The sequence below is a fragment of the Aythya fuligula genome, chromosome 3, assembly GCF_009819795.1.
Source record: "Aythya fuligula isolate bAytFul2 chromosome 3, bAytFul2.pri, whole genome shotgun sequence".
NCBI classification, from domain to species: domain Eukaryota; kingdom Metazoa; phylum Chordata; class Aves; order Anseriformes; family Anatidae; genus Aythya; species Aythya fuligula.
Window position 1 is genome coordinate 113309321 of NC_045561.1, and position 21697 is coordinate 113331017.

The 21697-nt window shown below is 36.2% G+C and overlaps 1 protein-coding gene across 3 annotated transcripts in view; it reads right to left on the reverse strand.

Annotated features, from left to right (window-relative positions):
• SUPT3H (SPT3 homolog, SAGA and STAGA complex component) overlaps positions 1-21697 on the reverse strand; it is a 276406-nt gene that overhangs the window by 122478 nt on the left and 132231 nt on the right. For all 3 annotated transcript variants that reach the window (XM_032184842.1, XM_032184843.1, XM_032184841.1), the window contains exon 3: positions 12588-12672. In XM_032184842.1, coding sequence (XP_032040733.1) covers positions 12588-12672 — 85 coding nt within the window. The remainder of the gene's footprint in view (positions 1-12587; positions 12673-21697) is intronic.

Consider the following 21697-nt stretch of genomic DNA (forward strand, 5'->3'; position numbering starts at 1 on the left):
ATCAGGCTGCGTATCGCTATAAAAGTACTCGTTATTAATCTCATTCTATACGTGTATATAATATATATATATATGCATGTTCATACATGTATGCAAGTAGGTGACTGTGCAAAGATGCACACACTCAGACTTGATGTGTAGAGTGATGTCCATAGATGAAACATTTGTTATAAGACTTTCCATTTTGCCAAGGATTTTTGACCAGGATGTAAAAACTGTCTGTCCCTTCTTCTTGCTCATGTGTTCTCATTCCCAGTGCAATATTAGCAATGTTCCACCTCTTGCATCATTATCCATCTACTTTATTTGGCCTCATTAGAGATTCAGTTTGGGAACAACGTTTCTGATGGTTATTATTCAATTTCTTTATTATATCCTTATCAGCAGTACTTATTTTCTTGCAAACCTACTTCCCAAACTGATTCTCCGAACCTGAGAAGGTTTGGCGAGGTTCAATGCACCAACCAGAGCTTCTCTTTCAAACCTCCTGTCTCTCACTGCATGCATTCCCACTCTCTTGCTAGAGAACATTTCAAGAGAGGTTCATGGGATCTTCTTCCAAACTCCTTCCACTACAAGTTTGTTTTCATCTTTATTCCACTTCTTTAAACAACCCTTTGAGGAACCTTACACTTCCTATTCGTCATTTGCAATCCTAGTTCCTCTTTTAGCTCATTATTTTTTTCTGCTACAACAGATAATATATGCACTCCCACAAAGTTGCACCTAGTTTTCCTTCCTGAACACCTTCCCTTGTCATAAATCTCTGGCCTTTTTCCCAACTCTGACCTACCTCAGTACATGCATCATATCCTGCCTACTTAGTTTTCCATTTTTCATTGCTCTCTGGCACTTTTGCTCACAGTGTACAGATGTCCTCAGCCTACACTCTCATATCTCAGTGCAACCCATATCCCAATGCAACCTGTCTCTCTAAATCTTTTCCCATTTGTTTCTCTCTCTTCATCTGTAAAACAACAACAACAACAAAACAACACAGAACATGCAGTTTTCACCTAATGCACAGACTTCCCTTCTTCTAACTCTGTCTTGGATCAGCTCCAACCTGACTTTTCATAAATCCCCTCCTCCCTTGAGACTATTCATATATGGGACACTACATGTCTCTTCCTGGTCAGAGAATTGGGCCTCCAAAGTCTTTATTTTCTCTGAGTACTTCACCACTTTTAACACTTTTATTTTTTTTTTTTTTTTTTTTTTTAACATCAGAGAAGTTTAATTTATCCTCCTGCTTTTTGGAAGCTTCAAGACTTCAAGACTTTTGTCATAGAAGTACTTGTGTCATAAGGGACTTTTGTCTGTTACTTTTAGGTGGGAGGTACCTGGCTAAACAGGGATGTCTACATCCATAAGACAATCACCCAAGGCATCCTGTATAGTCACTAGAGACAAATCACCATTCTGCAACCAAACACCTTATCCTGAAAATAAATGCCTGACGGAAGTCAAAAGAAAGATATTCTACAAGTATCCTTTCTCTCTGTTGACTCTGATTATTCGTCTGATAAACACACTACGACTGGCTGACATGAATATAAATTACTGATAGCCAACTTGGTAGCATAGTATCCAATATGCCATTTGCATGCAAAGAAGTGCAATGCCTTTACCCTAGATACAAGAAAATGGACAGCCTAACTTACAGCTTAAATGTTGTACTGCAAAGGAACGACGTATGAAAAGAAGTATTTTAGTTTGGGAATATATATGTGTGTATATCCATACTACCATATGGAGTCCACTGTACTTAAAAGCAGTGTTGAAAACAATTCGGTGGGAGAGGACTGGCTGTAAAGCACATACTTTTTAAGAGGACCATCCCTATATCAATTGCTACAGAGCTTCTACAATGTTTTCTCAATTTTATTTCCTTTTAGCTCCCCTCTGACCAAGCCACTTCCTCCATGACGTCACGGTAAACTGTCTTGTACCTGTCACAGTGCGTTTTTAAACACCAATTATTTTTTCTTTAATTTTCAGTCTTAACAGGACAAGATTGTACAGTTTATAGGTCTGGAAGGAAGACAACATCCCTGGAGGGAAAGCTTCAGCCTAGAACAGTGAAATCTGCAGAATAAAGTTTACCAAAGTTTATATGAAGAGAATATTTTTTATGGCCACTTCAGACCTGATAGGGAATTGGGTAAGAATCAACTGTTTCCCCAAAAGGAACCCATTGCCTAGGTGTGTATTTAGTGAATTGTCACTGCTGCCTGGTTTTCTGAGAGGCAACTTAGTGAATGTGAGGAAATGTAAAACACTTATTCCTTGGTGCAGAAAGGTGGGGTTTTGGTTCACTTACAGGAAAAGTCACAAAAAGAAAAAAGTAAAGTATTAAAATCAAGGATCAAGGATAAGCTTACAATGCATTTTCTCCACCTGAATATTTTTCACTTTTCTGTGGAACCCATCAACAAAACTTAAACATTCCTTTATATTTTTAGATACAGCTACACAAAAGTCATACACTCCACCTTATATGACAAAAAATATTCAGTTAACACATAGTAAAATCACAAGTGTGGGAGGTAAAGCATACATTTTCCTCTGTCAGGTGTCATTTTTGTCAGGAATGGGTTACAATCCATACTGTGATTTCTGCATTTATTTGCAGCAAGTCTGAGATAAGAAAAGATTGTTTGTGCCAGTTTTTGTGTATAACTCCTTTTCTGTCCACTCAAGGACTATGCTGCCATCAATTCTCCTATCAGGTTGAACTCGTGGCTTGAAGATAAAAGAGCACAGAAATAAAACGCATTTGATATCCCCCACAATTAAATAAATACTGATCTAACAGTTTCTGCTGTTATCGCTGTTTTTGTTGACCAGTGACACTTACAGACACAAAGGGGTTGTATTTGCCAAAACAAAAGCTCTGAAATATTAAGAAAACAAATTTGCAGCACTTCAAGAAGAAAAATAGCTTTTGTAGCTGATTTTCCAATAGTGTCATTCGAAAGTAAAAATTTTCTGATTCTTGGTAACACCTTTGCCTTCAGTTCTTGTTTTCTTTTTAAGATCAACAGAAGCAGAGGATTTTGACAAAGGTGTAGAACATCAGTATTAGCTGTTATCTATTAATAACAAAGTGCAGTATTAGAAAACTCAAGAACTCTGAACACTAGGTGTCAGTGTAAGAAATGGAAAAATATCAAAAACCTGTTGTTTCCAATCAGGTGGATTAGCTAAGAAACCAGAACCAGCTGTGACCACATTTCCTTGTAACTGCATAACACTGTTAACAAGCCAATCTTCCTAAAAAAAGTTATTCTGAAACTATCAGGTTTGCTTGAAATCAGATAAGGTGATTTAAAATCTACAATGAATTTGCTCTGTTAAACACTCTGAGATGACCTTTACGTTCTATGAGTTTCATTCGGGACCATGCAGAATTTAACACTACTCTTCTTCTGCCACAGATATCTACAAATCAGTTTGTGCCATTTGCAACTTTAAGTTTTCAGTTTTATTTGATAGTATCAATGAAGAACAAAAAATCAAACAATACAGCCAGTGCTGTCAAAATTGTGGTGGAAGTCATGAAAGTCACTTCATTCCAGAAATCCAGATTTTATATGGATGGCAGACTGTTAAATAACTACATTAGCAGAGGAATCATAGAATCACAAAGTAATAAAATAAGCCGAGTTGGAAGGGACCCATAAGGATCATCGAGTCCAACTCCTGGGTCCCCAGAGAACCACGGAAAAAATCAGACCATGCGTCTGACAGCACTGTCCAAACATTTCTTGAACTCACATTGTCACATCCTGGAAGTGCTCCCCTGATACAAAAGATAATTTCTTGTGATTATCTCAGGTACAGATACGTACATTTGTTTGCCTTTGTTCAGATGAATCCAGTCAGGATCAACAAGGAAAAGCAGAAGGAATTTTACCATCCTATCACCGACAGTTAACATATTTGGACAATTATTTGAAATAAAGCAAGTAGAATGATAAATATAGTAGTAAAAATCCTTTGCTTATTTGACTCTGAACAGATTTCAAAGATACACAGATGCTTTTCAAAATTAACCCAAGGTCCATCTTCCTAATCAAATACTCATGTATTCACACCACTGATAAATTTCAGATTCTTTTCTTTTTAGATTTCTTTTTAGAGTTTCACACTGACTAGCTGTTGGCAGAATCAGACTATGAGATGAGGTGGGTCTTTGTATGGATTTTACACGTTCATACAATATTCATCGTATGTTGTATATATATATATAATATGTCTATACCAAGTAAAAGGAAGAAAGAAACCCTGAATATCAGTTTTCTATTTGACTTCTGAAACTTGGGATGTAATTAGGATCTTTCCGCGGACAGAAAGATTGCTCCTTCATTCCAATCCAGAAACAGATAAATGATTTGAGACATTTTTTTAGGTTATGTCAAAAATACTCTTGGCAAAAGCCTGTTAAATCAGGGCAAAACCATTGACAAAGCATTGATTTAACAGAGTACATCATATTGTGTAATAACAATCTACTGTTTACTTGCTCAGCCAAGATTTTGACAGCTATCAATTTATACCATACTCCTAACACATATAAAAATTAAATAGAGGATCTATTCGTATTTTGGAAACTCAGCCTGGGATCAGCTTATCAGGTTATTATATATAAAAGCCCTAGAAGCCAAGGTAATTGAGTACATACACATTTAGGAATGCAATTGATTCTGAAGACCCATGAGTGAAATGTCTTACATATTTAATTCCTCTTGCTAAACAGCCTAAATAAGAAGCTGTTGTGTTGAGGATGTAAAAAGCAGACCTGCGTACAGAGACACATAGATGCCTATATATGAAGAACACATAAATCTATGTGATTGGTGTCAAAGGCCCAAAGACTGACAGCGAAAATCAGGAAACACCAGGATAGTGGCTGCCTGCACTACCTTCGTTCTTTTTATTTTATAAGCACTACAAGACAATCTGTAACCATTGATCAAATTGTTTTTTCCATTCAATCTAGTCAACAGTTTGCTTTTTTCCTCTTCATTATTGAACATGTGGCTACAATTATGTGAACATAATTATTCATTTCCTTCTGTTTTTTTTTTTTTTTTTTTTTTTCTATAGGATTCTTAATATTGGTACCTTAGTCTTTCACAAATGGTAACATTTTCTCAGCCTCCAAGTGAAAAGTAGAGGCATTATCTGTATTTTGGGACCAGAAAAATAATAATATCAAAATGCTTAAAAGAAACCATATTTTCCCTTCCTGAAATCTGTTTCCTCATTTACAATGCACGTGCTATCTTCTGAAACAAATAAGTCATGAAGACTATACAGCATAGACTCAGGACCAGAACAGGTGCATCATATGCACCAAACGAATAAGATGGCTGCTTTGTAGAAAAAGTACATCATAGTCATAACAAGAGTTATTCTAAGATGATTCAGACTACCCTAAGAACATGTTGTACCACAATATGAACATACAGATAAAAACAAATATATAATGATTTATATCACTTCACAGCTTGGTTTTCCTGAAAGTGAATGCAGGCAAAACATTTAAAAAATTCTGACAGCTTCACATAGCCAGAAGAACAACATTGGATAAATGATTTGAGTCTTAGGCTCCACTCAGTGAGATCCATCCCAATCAGATGCTGAGCAGCATCTCTGTATCACCAGGTAGTGGTCTCTGTGTCTACTATGTCAACTATGGGGAAGAAAGATTTATGGGAAAGAAAACATCGGATCAAGTACTCTCATTCTAAGAAAAGGGCACAAAATGTGCAAAAACACAAACTGGTACTCCCAGACTATTCCTAATGGTGTATTTGCTCCTGAGGTACAAAGAAGACCTCTGCTCAAAAGCATGCTTGCTATGCCTCTGGTACTAAGCAGTTCTTGCTACATTAATTTATTTATTTATTCTTTTTCAATAACCTCCTTAACTTGTAGTGACCGTCCTAGAGGAGTAGCTCCAAATTTGCCCTCTACTGTTTGGCTTTGTTGAATGTGGAAATACCTAAAAGTAGCATCTCAACTCCTCTGGGGAAAGAAAATAAAATTATTAAATGAGGTAGATTCTGTGCCTTAAAATAAATACATCTGAATAAGGTGAACAAGCAACAGCTAATGTTAGAGTAGAAAACTCAGGACACTGCTTTTCATGCATTTGATGTTTTTCATGCATTCGTTGAAGAAAAGACAAGTTTTCATAAAAAGTCAGAAAAGAGTTCACCATTTACAATTTAAAATTTCTGTAAAATATCCCCGTTAAAGCTATTTTCTGGTACTCTAAAATATCAAAAATGAAATACTGCCCATTTTCTCAAGTAATCTAAAGTCAAATCTTACAATCGAGACATAGAAAAAGAAAAAAAATATTTTTTAATAAGAAATTGATAAAATAATCTTATGCCTGAAGGTTGGCCCTTCTAAACCAGTGCATTCCTCACCCCCAAATGAAACACACTTTGCCACCAAGCTTGTTTGGTACAGCAGTAAGAGCATTTGATCTCTAGAACAGGTTGAGACTTTTCAAATTTTTTAGTCTTATGGAAAAAATGCATACTCTGAACTACAAAACCTATTCTACTATGTAAATTGAACAACTTTTTTTTCTTTAAAGGAGCCATTGTTTTTAGTCATGCAAAATTCTTTCAAAAAACTCAAACAATACAAAACTTCTAAAATCAAGTTTGAGAATTGCAACCACAGCAATTAATGCTGTGCAATTTACAACAGAAATGAAAAAATATTCCTACCAATGCGCTACCATAATGTAAATGATAACCCCATTTAAAAGTAAACGCACACATAACAATTAAAAACTACTTACTAGAGAAAAAGTCCCTTCTCTTTTCCATCACATGTGAGAAGTGCTAACAAATTCACAGTGCTGCCACTCAGGGAATTTTTTGTATTACAAACTTATTTTCCAGTTTGATTTCTTCCAGGGCAGGTGTGCCACGTGTTTGCTGCAAATGCATGTATGTTGTTTAATTTACTCTACAGTAGGAGAAGAATGAATGGTGGAAGGATTTTTCCCAGATGGTTTATGTGAACTCCTTTATCCCATTCATGTAAACACACAGCGTGTTCCGGTTTGCTGAGTTGTATATACACCCTATGACTTAGTACAAAGTCTGAATGTTTAGTTAGCCAGAAGATTGTTTCCATCCTGTGATTCATTAGGTCCCTATGGTACCCTCAACTTCCTTTATTTTGTACAATCACAAATTATATTAGTTTGTCTTATTTTGATAACCCCTCTAATTAATGTCCTGCACAGGAAACTTTATTACTGTTTTAAAACAGACTCATAAAACAAGGACTTTTCCCGTTACTGGGGTGGCATAAGTGACAGTTGCATATAACTTTGTGATCAAGAGTGAACAGTGCTTCACACTGCTTGTTTATATCAGTGCTGTTAATTTTGCTGTTAATGAATGCACTGTTTTCAATTCTTTCTTTTTAAAAAGGAATGTCAGAAATTCTACAATTACACATATAAGGTTACAAGTGTAACAGCTCAAAAACACAGTAAAAAAACCTGAAACTATATGATCTGAGAATAGCACAGAGGCTGCGTGATTAAAATCCAGTTTGCTAATGAATAATGAGTGCAATTCAGGTTTTAAAAAAAGTTGTAGGATTATGACATAAAGAACCCCAAAATACCTATCCTTGTTTCTGTTTAAATCCTCATTGTTTCCTACTTCTCTCTCACGCTGCTAGTGCCTTTTTCTCTGGACAGGCAAGTGAAGGTGTTTTCCCTCTTTCTCCTTTCTTAAAAAAAATGGTTAAGAGGGGCAGCAGTCAAACTGGGAAGCAAAGACAGCACATCGTGTTTGTGTAGAATATGTTTGGCCCTTTGAGAACACAAAATTCACACCACTCATGTTACAGCACTTCACGTTTCACATCACTAAACCTGTCCTTACACTTGCTCTGCATTTTCACCTTCCCTTTTTCCAGTTGTGGTAATCTACTTAATCTTTAAGACCCTACTATAAAAAAACAACTTACTCTGAGTTTATTATGGACTTGCTAAGGAGTTGATGTATGGCTGAATCTTTGCAACTCACTGTAGGTGTTCTATACTGCCATGGGCTTAAAAAATCTAAATCTCCCAGCATAGATTATCCACCTGTTAACTTGTATTCTGTGCTTTGGTCCAGACCAAAGGACTGATTCTCAATTAAGTACACTGCCTGTGTAAAAGGCAATTAATTTTCAAGAGTAATAAAACAGAAAAAAATAAAAGTGACCTATGTCTATATGCAGTGCTCATATATGAATATATATAACATGAAAGCTAAATCAAATTCAAAAGGAAGCAGGAGTGAAATATTAGTAATGATTAGATAGCAGCACAAGTTATGTGAAATCAAAGTCTTCCATAGGGAGACAAGGGCAAATGATAGGAGAAAAAAACCACCAACAACAAACAGATATAATGTACAACATGATTTGGGGCAAGTGAAGTCCCTTTAAGTTGACATTATTGCATTCTAAAAAAGCCAACTGAGTAGGTTTGACTTAAATCATTCGACATCAATTGAAGACATCAGAGTCCTTCTCCTAGCAGACACACTTCAGCTGACAGGGAGTAAACCACAACTCCATTAACATGAATTCTGTCATTCATGACAGTCTCAGTGATGACTTATCACAGTTTACAAAGAATTCCAGTGGAGAAAACACTTAAAGGATGTAGTCCAAGGCTGCTGCGATGTGCTGTGGCAGTCTTTCAAAGATAGATAAGGTTACTTAACAGTACTTGGGACTTCTGAGTTCTGCAGTGGAAAAGCACATTTATATTTTTAGTGTGTATATGTGTAATTTTTCATGTCCCTTGAGTGAACTCATTGCTACTGCTAAAATGTCTTCCACTGGGTATAAAAAAATCTACTGTCTTCTCAGAAGCCATCCAATATGTCAGAAACAAAACATAATGCACTGAAATTCAGATCTAGTGCTAAACTGAATTCTATGAAGGCAGGTTTCTCTAGTACTACTACCATAGTCATCACATCTAGAGAATTAACTGCTGGTAGTTGACTGATAATAAATACCCAGATAGTATGCTCCCAGCACAAGGCAGATAACTCCTTAGCAGCTTTTGATTTATGTAGCACATCATCATCTTATTGTCCATCAGCCTTCAAACAGGACATCTGAAGCACCAACATGGAGATCTGACCCTAACAAGACGGGATGAGATAACTATTTTTTAATAGCAGTATAATGTTACTACATTTTCCATTGATTCAGCCCAGATTTCATACAATACATAGTTAAAGAGGAATTCTTAAGAATTTTGTTGTTTTTTTTTTTTTAAACCAACTTTACCAAAATGAAAAAAAAGACAATAGAATGTGCAACTAAAAGAGCTTGTTCCACTTTGAATGGTAAATTGTTTACGGACTTGTCCCCTGCTGATTAATATCTTTTTCAATTCCCTGTCAAACCCTTTTTTGTAGGCACAATTTGCTTTGCAACAAAGACATCTACTACTTGCAGCTCTCCATAAAGGACATTATAACTTTGTTTGGAACCTCTAGTCTTAGCACACATAAATACAGTTTAAGGGTTAATATTAAGACATCCATACATATCAGTTATTGAACAAATACTTGAGTACAAACTAAAACTTACTAAAACTTTCATTGTGTTAAATTATGCCTGAACAAAATAGGTACAGAGCTTTATCATTCTACTGGGTTTTTGTTTTTATATTGTTTGATATAATCAAAGTTTTGCTATTTGCATAACTAAATATATGTAAAGAAATTCAAATTCATTTTAGTATTCTGACGCAAATTAGATGCAATTAATCTCTCAACATTTATGCCTATCTCCAAGATATTCAAACCCCAGACAACCGCTAAAGGATCCCTTTATTAGACAGCTGAGGAAATAAATTCCTCGAGAGGTGATTCATCTCATCTAATGCAGAAACTAATTTTAGGATGATGTGAATCACCCTCTGGAGATGCTCGTTTCCTTCCATGCAATACTATATACTTCTAGCAGAATTTAACTTACGTGAAGATGTGTACAACCTATTACATACTGTTCAAAACAGAAAAAGATTGATCATAAAATGTGATGCAGACTAAGAGAAGTCTGTTTTTCAAGAATTTGACTTGTTAGTGCAGTCATCTGCTACAGCAGCCGAACTTCATAAAGTATATAATGGGTTGAAATAGTGACCATATAAATCTGTCCAGATCAGCCCCTGATTTAATAGGGTTCAGATCAAATTTGAAAATAGGAAGCTAGAACTATAAACCTCAGAGATATCAAAAGTCAACCAATCAGAGGTAATCAAGCTGGCAACTTATTTTTGAATTCAGAAGCTCAAATCTGGACTTAATCAACAAGTATGCTCTCTTCTTACAAATGTTTACTATGAAAGATGTGTGCAACGTGCCAGCTTTACTTCAGGCATAAAAGTAATTTCTACAGTTTAGCTTTATACATGTATTATGAATGACAAAATGGACATGAATTTTGAGAAGTCATTAAATTACATAATGATAACTATGTAGTCCATGAATAATAATGCAAAAAAAAATATGGCAAAAACTAGGCAGTAAGCAATAAATTTCCATCTGCAGCCAGATTCAATTATAAAACTAGTTTTTTTTTTTCTAGTGCTGTATATACCCACACCAACACGGACCTCTAAAGTGAAAATTCAGTGTAAATGCATCGTAACAGCTCAACAAGGATGTACGGTTATAAGAGATGCTAAATGTGCAAAAATCCCTATCAGAAGTCCAGAGTATGTAAAAAGCCCATGATTTAAGAGTTCCGGCATGCGAATGTCAGAGGTCAAAACAATGAGCTATTAAAGATACTTTCACTTCCTCAGAAACAAAGTGCTGTCTTGGGCTCAGAGGTGAAAGGTTAGAAAAGCTGTTTATCTGCCGCTCTGTTCCCATTCTTCCTTCTGTCAGGAAATCCTACATGCTCCTACGCCACGCTCAGGGTTAACCCTGGGTCATGGGCATTCCCGCAGTAACTGCCCGGCGTTGATTTAAGTACGAAGACCACATAGCTGCAGGTTGCATTTCCTCAAAATGCGCATTTTGCTGTAAAGGTCTGCTGAGCCTTGGTGGAAGGTAAAAGCCCAGATGCTTCACCACATTATTGCTAAAGGAAGAGCGAAGCCACAGCCATCGGTTTTCATAATTTATTATTTGGTCATTATAGCTAGAATAAAAAAATCCAGATATCTGCCCTGGAGCAGCATGCTTAACCAGTGGGAAACCTGTGGAGAGGGGGAGAGATTGTTCCTTCCCCTTTTCGGGGCAGGACCAGGCAGAGAGAGAGGAGCATAACAAGCAAAGGATCCACAGCACCGCTGGGTGATGCAGGGAAAGGGATACACACTGCTGGGCTGCGGAGCTGTGAACACAAAGCAGTTACACAGAGCTGGAAGGGCCCTCGAAGTGTCTGCTGCTACGCAGGAAGCCACCGAACGGCTGCTGGATTAAGTGCAAAGCTGAAGGAAAGCACCTGCCTGCAGGCAAAGAGTGGGCAGGGAGAGGTTTATTTATAATCGCCTCTGTCTGTGGTCTGCCCCATTCTGAATTTTCTCAGTTTACAAAAGTTTATACATCTCGTTAATGTTGTTAACAAACCTACCTTGAAATTTAAAAAACCTGTCTGATTGTTGAAGGAGCTCATTATAAAGAAAACGTCAAGGAACTCGTGGCTCAACGCTCTAGCTGACCCAAGGAATCATCAAATATAAATACTAGGTACAATATCTATTAGCATCATTTGCATACATTAGTTTCATACAACGTGCATACCTAATCATACGTATTGGTAATTTCATTTGAAGAATCACTATAAGAAGAAACCCAACATCGTTACACTTCCCAAGCTGCAGGCGACACAAAGGAGCACACCTTTATGCACACAATGTCAGGCAGCAGATTTGTGCCACAGTGTAAAACGCTAACGTTCATTTATCAGAAAATACTTTTGATCCTAAATAAAAAAACATGGTGATTTTAGATTTGCTATTACAGACAGGTTCAAAACTACCTCATTTTTTTTCCACCTTTTTTTTTTTCAGTAATTTTAGATTATTTATTCAAAACTTTCATTGGCTTTCAATAAAGAAAAATATTTACTACTACCAAATTATTTTTGACAGAAAACAAAACATTCAATAGCAAAAATATTTAAACATAAATATTAAGCAAATAATAATGCATTAACACAAATACTAAGACATAAAAATTACCGAAGAAATCTTGAGATGACTTTGTAGGCTTTTCTTTTTAAGAAGTATTTTTTACAGAATAAAAATGCATCAGCTTTATTCCCAATGTTAGGTGAGTTTGCAGATATCAGAGAAATACAGTGTATAACCATAATCAAAGTGTGCCCTCTCTATCTGCAAGCCTAGAAGTAGCTTCTTCAGATTATCATGGACACAACAACACCCCCAGTTTCTGTACTTTATTTGTTTCTAAAACCAGAACAAGCTGTTTTAGTCATTTGATCATTAAATTTTTATATTTTTGCAAGGAGTTTTAGAGCAGAGACTATTGTAGCAGTTATGTTCTTACCAGATTTATCAGCTGAGTGTGGACAATATCTTCCACCAATATTGCAGACTCATGGAGCGGCCTGCGAGCATCTCCTAAGGAAAACCTGAAAGAAATAAATTTATTGCAAGGTTATGAAAACGAGTTAAATAGAAACAAAGTAGGTGGTCTCAAAATAAAAAACATCTGAATAAGAACAACAAGCTTAATACACCTGTATACCATATGGTATACTGCCTGTGTTGCAAGGAATATAAATCAAAGTGAGTAATCTGATTGTAGCGACAAAAGAGATGCAAGAATGTATGTGAACATACATAGCGAAAAAAGCTGAAAAGTGCAGGAGAAAGGAGGAAAATCCAGTTCATTAAGGAAAGCATTAAAAAAAAAAAAAAAAAAAAAAAAAAAGGGTAGGCAAAGCTGTAGCATGGGCTCCGCTAGTAGCCTGTATTTGCAGTCCCCTTCACCTACAAAATTACCAAATAACTATGTTAATAAGTAAACTATTATCAGGTATTTTATCCCATATCTACATGTTAGTGACAAGATATGGAAAGAACTACTAGAAAAGAGGGTAAACATTTTTTACATACTAATATATGAGAAGCTCTTACAGTCTGCATTGCAAGACTAATGACTGGAGGTCAAGAAGAGATGATAGTGTTCATATACCATCACAAACAAAAGGCAAAGCAATTGGAATGGGGACCATAACATGAGAGATTGGAATGATAGACTTTTTTGCAAGACTATCTTCACCAAGAAATAACAGAACTTGCTCTCTACACCTGCCTTCACTGCTAGTCACTCAGCTAGACTTGGGGTACTCTTTTGCTCTGAGATAGGCAGTGGACATTGCCATTACCAGCTTTCTGGTAAAGATCGTAGGTACTGAAGAAAGCCTTCTAGCTCACTCCAGAGCCTGTGCTTTTCCCATACAGTGCCCCCGAAGTCCTACAAAACTCTTCATCTTCAGCATGGATGGTGTGCTTCAGGTCCAGATCCAGGGCACTTAAATTGAAATGTTCACGACATCCATCTAGACTTTAAGATTTATTACTTGTAGCTGTTACCCTTTCAAAGTAGTGTAGTTGAACTGTGATATAGAAGAAGGACAAGGGCTCTTATTCTATGTAGTTTCCCCTTCATACATAATGCACAAAAAGATGTTATTTTCTTTAGCTGGCTACTATTTGTTCTTCGCTTCCAAACCCCTACGTTTTCAGTTCGGTGCCATGTAGCGGATATGGGGTATTTAAGCTTTCTAGCTATGATTCTCCATGCCTTGACAATTTCCCCACCACCACCTTTTTTTTTTTCTATTTTTAAATGCTAAACAAAGCCTTGAAAAATGTGTTAATGTATCAAGCATACTACTCACTAAAGAAGGATGCTATAAGTGAGTAACTCTGGTTTTGCTTTCTCAGCCATTTTTGTAAGTGACAGAGGATTCAAGAATACCAAAATCTTTCACCTTCTCTTATCTCAGTTCTTTTGCTAACATAAAAAAGAAGGACACATTTTTCCTTGTTGTGATGAACAGAATTAAAAACTGACTCAAGCATTTTCAGAGTAAGCATTAAATGTTGTCCTGCTACTTATGAACGAAGGATCAGAGCAACTTGCAAGTGCTGGGAGGCAGACCAGAGCTGTGGTCTGCAGCTGCTTGGACACCTGCACATCATAGCTTTCCTAAAAGCTGAATCTCTCAGTCAGAACAAACCAGCTGAGATCTGGTGTCTAAGTGGACTTCAGCAGGCACAATATTTTTGAAATAAAATTATTCCAACAATGGAAGTCTCCAGAAATCAAAAGCAGTCATGAAACCCAAGTCATTAATCATTCTCAAGGCTGACTGGTTGCTCTATTTCCAGTCGCTCCATATCTGACTTTTGGCTAAATTATTTTTAAATCTTAAAGCTGTTAATTCCAAAGTGGTTGCAATGGGGCCCAACAAGGGCTCACTGAAAATACCTTATCATTCCATGAATATCAAAATAAAAAAGCTATTCCAATCTTACATCATTATAGCAGTGAAAGACCACTTGGTGATTTCAAATATTGCCTCAGGGCATTTCTAAAAAGCCCTGCTCTCTTTCCACCCAAAAATGAGCTTTTAAAATTAGAAAACATATGCAGGAAAATATATTCACTGTAACTGAAATGCTACAGGCCAAAAGTAACATTGCAGTTTCTTATTAAAATAGTTTAATTTTATTTATAAGATTAAAATATTCATGGGTGATTGGTTTTATCAATTATTTTCTTACAGATGAATTCCTTCTCCTGCAGTAAAATAAAACAATACTTTATTTACAAACAACTTATTTTTTACTACGGAATCACAGTACTTAAAGAGGTACACGGTAGCATTTTTTTCCTTTATCTAGTAATGAAATGATATCCAGTATTCCTCACATACCTTTTGAAATTTTAATGATATTCAATTTCACCTTGACATCTCTAAGAGCACAGCACAAACACTCAGGCAACATCTAAGCGTGCCCCACTGTTCTGCGCTAGTTGTAGGTGGAGAAAATTACACTCTATCTTTGTTCACTATCATTTGTCTCTTATTTAGACTATCAGCAATTTAAAGAGATGCTCATGTTTTATAACGTATTGTACAACATCTCTAAAGTAGGGACAACTCAGTAAGTTTCTTCTCTGTTATGCAGGAGTGCACACATACACGAATTATAATGTCTGACACTTCCTAAGACTACAAGCACAGAACAGCAGACCAGATCCTATTAAATATTTTATAAACTGCAAATACCTGTATATTATAAAGGAAATACATATAAAAGTAGAAATATTTATTACGATATTACACTGGAATGTAAAATAATATGAAAAAAGTCACAGATTTAAAACAATTGCTCATAAATGATAAAGCATAAGTATTTCATTTTTAAGAGTTATGCATATGTAAATTGCTAGAAAAAAATGTTTTTTTCTAATCACACCATGCATACAAGAACTGAATTCAGCCATTACAATCATAATATGTTGTTCATTCTCACTTTTCTTTAATATTTTTAAATCATTTATTTTTCTTTCTAAAATTTAAAATACAAACCAAAAAATATATATGTAAGAGAGTGGTAAACGCCTGGTTGCTAGCATTATGATCTTGAACATCAATTACTTTTGTTCATAGATTTATTAACAACCATGCAAAGGGAAGGTTTTCTGGTTTTCTTTTTCTGAAAACAATAAAGCACAAGGACAAAACTCTTTTCAAGGCAGAGTACTGACTCTACACTGAGATACCTTCCCTGTCTGCATTTCTCTCTCAGAGGTAACTGTCAGCTCCAAACATGGCATGAAATGTAGAAGAGATGCAATCAAGATACTAAAAGGAGATGTTAGGAGATGCTGAAATTCTGCACTGGAACACAAAGAAAAGAGTTATAACAAAATGCAATACTTGTTTACATAGAAAATCAAGTTGAAAATCAAGTTCCAGGTGCACCTACTTTCTCGCTATGTCTGTTCCACTCTTTCTCTTTCTGACTTCAGAAGCTATTTGTATCTTGGTTTGCCTTCACTGTTTTCCCATGTAACTTCTGCCAACTCCTTTCCCACATACAGAAATCTAGATGCTGAAATCTAGATGTGTTCTCAGCAAAAAGCAAAAACCACTACACCTCCTCACAGCTGCTTACTGTTCTGTGTTTTTTTTTTTTAAAGAAAATGGATTTTTTCGATGCTAAAAAGGTTTGCGTTTGATGCTTGCTAATTACATTTGCAAAGCATTTGATATGTTTCTTACCATCAGCTCTATATTCTAACATGTTTATAGTATATTGTATATACTATATATAGTATAATATATGTATATTATCTTAAAATACAAAACACAAAGGATTTTTTTAACCCCTTCTGCTACTGGAAATATTGCAATATGGAGGTAATTGCAAATTCACAAGCAGTAAAGTAGTAAACTCTTCTGTTTTTGTCCCTACACTTCTCATTGTATTTTTCCATAGCAGAATAAACATTGAGTGAAGAATCAGGACCTCAGATTTTTGCCAAGTTACAGAACAGGAGGTATGTTAAGAGCCAAAGGAAAATCCTAAAAAAAAAAAAAAAAAGCAAAAAAGGAAACCAAAATTTGGCGCCCTTGCTTCTGGTGACTGAAACTAAAGTTGATATTTTAATATAACTTATAAATTTCATTTCACATTTGCTTTGTTTTTTAATGGTTTGTTTGTTAGAGAGTCCTTAAAAGAACTTTCCATTTGCTTGAAATATAAGTCTTCCTACGAATCATATACAAATTCTGTTGAAAATAGAAAAGAGCAGTTTCTCCACAGGTAAATACTGAAGAGGAAATACAGTAAAATACATTAGCAGTTTATCAAAAACAGTAAATCGATATGGAAGACTGTCCTGACAATAGAAGCATCTACCCATTATGCATGTCATACAGTAAAGTAAAGCTTTCTTAGATGATCCAATTTCAAAGGTTTGTCTGTTCTAAGGAAACATTTTTACAAGGGGGTGATCAGCTTACCCGTGTTTTCACAGAAGTATTAAAATAGTAGCATGGAGAAAGAAAAGACTGCTGCAGCTCTTTTATTGTTTACTTTTAGCTTTTATTTCTAATTTATTTAAGTTTCTATAATGATATTTCCTGGCTCATCAAAACGGCTAAATGTCCAACCCACTAAGTGGACTATCACGGCATACTATGTGTAAACACACGCACGTATATATATACTTGGCACGTGCTAAGACACAACATCTACTCATGGTACAGAGACCTCCGTTGGAAGAGCCTCAAAATCTTGGGCAGCTACAGAAGTAGATAAAGCTACATTTCTTGGGGTTTTAAAAGCTTGCAAAGGTATCAGGCCAGGCACAGCACAGACTTGCTTCAAAAACCCTGATGCAGAACTCTCCAGGTGGCCAGACCACCAGGAGAGTAGACTGTGGAGACAGAAGGCTGCAGCAATCTCCCATCCTCCACAGACTTGAAAAGCTATACTGGCCAGAAAGGAAGTATAACCAGGGTGGCTGGGAGTGCACTAAGCTAGAATAAATAGTTTCCTTTACTGGGACTTCTATTGAGTTTATACCATAACAAAGCTGCCCCAACTCATGTGGAATTTACCACCTTGAATAAATTTGATGAATCTAACCTAGGAAAAGTATAAAAGCAGTGAGGTAGGCTGCTGGGAAATATGAATTTTTTCTTTTCTAGAAATCCCTATCAAATTTTCCTGTTCTGTTTCTACTTGACAGGAGCAGAGATGGCCCCTCCAGACTTCATTTTTTTTATGTACCTGAAAATCTCACATAGGGCATACCTTTCTGCAGCACAGAGGTATTATTTATTGCTACCTGCCAGCCTGATTCAGCACTATTGTTTCCCAATAATACCCCAACTTAGCTTCCCATCGATACACTTATATTCCGTAACACTTATTTTTCATCTGCTGCAAGAGTTGTTTGTGTCTATCCATCTACCTAGCACAAAAACTTTTTTCCTGCTACAGTGAGAAGGGAAGGAAAGAGGCAATAGAAAATACATCTCTGAGAAAACCAAAGAGGTACAAATAGACCTCCCCAGCACATGGAATCTATGATGAGCAAACCCTGAAAGACCAGTTAATGGAATGTGATACAATATAGTTAGGAGAAGCAATGAACTTCACCACTACAAAACTAATATAACTGATTTCTCAGGTGCAGAAACAATAGAAGAAATAATCATTTCTCTTTCCTGATTTCCTAGTTTGAATTAGAGAGGAGAGCTTCAGAGATTCACCCACTGTACCCATCATAGACCTGAGAATTATTCTTACTGCCTGGAAAGACCAAGACCAAATAAGCATTTTTTACCCAGTTCCATTCCCAAATTCATCAAACATACGAGTGGGAAATAGTGAAAATTAATCAGAAGGCGATAGAATAACACTTTGAGTAAGCCTCTAAGCTGCCATTTCTTTTTGTGTGTATTCTTTCTGTTGTCCTTTCTCATCTTCTTAGAGGTTTTTTTTTTTTGTTTTTTTTTTTTTTTTTTAATACAGTTCACAGAATCATAGAATGTAATTGCTAGCCATTTGAGGAAAATGATTGCCCTGCTCTGCGCTGGTGTGGCCTCATCTCAAGAAGACATAAAACTGTTAAAGAGCTTTCAAAGGAGGGCTACAAAGATGGTGAAAGATGGTGAAAGACAGTCATACATTTGGGCTAAATACCATAGAGACCAGAGGGTCTGTGAGTTGGCTGCTGGAGGGACCAGGAGGTCCAGGCCAGCTGCTGGGCAGACTGGGGAGTCTGGGGGTTGACTGAGAGATCCATTTGTATATGTGTTTCTGTGACTGAGGACTGAAAATCCCCAGTATTGAATAACTGAGCTTGAAGCTACTGGATTTGGCAATTCCTTATTTAGGGTGCATGTGCTGAAGAACCAGATTCAGAAGAGGTGTGTCTGTGAAGTATTTGCCCATAGAGAAACACACCAAAAATATACAACAGAGAGAGCATCATCAATTAAAATTCAATAAATATCAAAGGAGCTTGGAAGGTGTTCACCTCAGGCTGATGCAGAATGGGAACCTACAAACCTACAGATGGAATTCACACAGACAACTACTCTGCAGGCAGCTGAACTGGAGTGTGTCAGTCAGCAAGCCAATTCCCACCCTGCATTTTTTAAGTAACCAACTGAGCAGAATGTGATCAAGATATAAGTGCTCACTACATATAGAGCTAACTAATTCGCTGTTACAAAATCTAAAAACAGAAAAGGATCCTATAAAATCACAAAAGAAGAACATATTTGAACTGGATAATATCTGGACTCACATCTCCTCAGTACTGCAAGAATACACAGTAAATCTCTGTCAGCTGCTTGGCAGGAATGCATCTGGAATACATAGCATATTCATTTTCAGAGATGCTTTCATACTATAAAGCAAGTGTCCTCCTAAATATATGAATTATTACAGACCTGATGGTCAGGTGGTGGCAATGAGAATCAGTTTTGCAGTACTGAGCATAAAAGCATCCAGAAAACTTCCAGCGATTCAAATACCAGAAGGAGAGAGATTACAAATCACTATAAATAAGTAACAACAAACTTTGGAAAATCAGTAATACGATATGTTGGAGTAATTCTGCTTGGTGCCTTGAGAGGCTGACTCTAAAGATAAAGATAAAAATATTGAGATCTGGTCCCTATGATGACAGAAAATTGGGAAACTACAGGTTCCTTTTTTTGGGAGCATAGGAATAAGCCTGTTATTGTAAGAGATCTCAGAGAAAAAAAAAAAAAAAAAAAAAAAAGAAGATAAAAAAAGCAAGGATTTTGAGCACTTCTTTCTCCCTTTTGTTTGCCATGTCTGCTGTTGAACAAATTAGGAAGAATCAGAGTCTGAAAGGAAAGACATGTCTAGTGCAAAAGTGGAAAATTGATTAGACACGCACAGGAAGACACATTGTACAAAGTTGAAGAGGGAAGAAGGAACAAAATAAGGGAGGAGGAAACTGCCAAAGAAAAAAGATGATTGCAGCAGGGGAAAAGGTATAAACAACAAGGTAGGAAGAGAATAGACATTCAACTGTAGTCTCAAAAGTATTTCTGTTACACATTACATAATGAAGATGATATAACAGATCATTGTTTTATAGGCAACATTCCTTCATAATGCCATCGGTGAACTTAGTATAGGGATATTCATTTAAAAATTAAATAAGCTTGCTTGCTTATTGCTTTAGCTTAAGAAAAGAAGAACCAATTAAAGCCTTGAACTCTGTTAATTAACCAGCACAGTCTACCTGTGGTACCTGAAAATGCATTAGAATAACTACTCAAGCAGTTCTGTGTCTATTTAAATGTTTATGTGCTCATCAGGTAACTTCCATCAAAGGCCATTTAAAAATGAAAGGGAATCTTAATTCCAATCAGAGTTCATAGTTAATACATGTGCATGCTTGAATTAATGAAATCAGGTTTACATAGGTTTCACATGTCAATGTAGTTCTTCACCAGGACTTAGTGAAAGTGTATGAGATAAGAAGTCAAACTGCAAGTTGTTGCTGTGTTAACTTTTTCTATAAAGTTTAGAAAATCATGTATACATTACTATAAAAACAAGCACTCAAAAGCTACAATAATTCCAATACATAGATCACAAAAATAAAGGTTATTATTTTTTCTTTTTTCTTTTTTTTTTTTTTTTTTTTTTTTTGTCAAGACCTTCATTGGTAAACGTGGAAGAAAATGTTAGCATTTTGCAAGAAGCAATTCTCGGGGAGTAAAAAAGCATATTTTGCTCTCTGATGCATCAGTAATCACCCAACAGTAATTTTAAAAAGCTTATGTTACAACTTCTAAATAATCTGCCTGCACTTTACACACTCATGGCTCCAGAGCTCCTTAATGCCAATTGCTGTGCACACTGCAACCCCACTGAGATAAACGGCAGATCAACCACACTGGGCAAGATTAGAGGCAAACTACACTGCATGTACTGAGATATGGCTGGGAGAATTACAACAGTTGGTCTACCAGAAGAAGGGGATCAAGTGGGAGAGGTTCATTTCTCCATGACTTTTGACTTGTACAGAGAGTTTATCACCGTAGGACATGAGCTCAGATTTTCAGATGCTGAATCTGCTCTCAGTATTTATGGAAGTTGTCCCAGATGTGAAGAGGAAACCAGAAATGCTGATTTGTGCTATACCACAGACTTCATTTTGTGCAGTCCGTATGCTTTATAATCAAGCAAAGTCTACACTGAAACTGGGAAACACAACTCGTTAATGCAGGTCTGGTGTAACCTTTCAAAGAGGTTGCACCCATTATGGAAATGTACTAATTAAAGTCCCAAACTGCATAAAGATAAAGCGTACAGATGTCCTACATATTCAGAAAAAGAACAGCTGAAAAAAACAGACTATGGATATTACGAGACCATTTTACTCCAGGATAGCCTTCTTTCTTGTCCTAACTGAAGATCTACAAGGGCAAACATTAAGGTCCCTCAGCCTAGGCTGCACTGAGCTACTCCATGTAGCTCTACTCTCTTTGGGATGTAACCAGACCATCATAAAAAACAAGAAGAAACAAATTCACTAATGTGAAGACCCAAGTTCCACCTTTTTGTATTGCC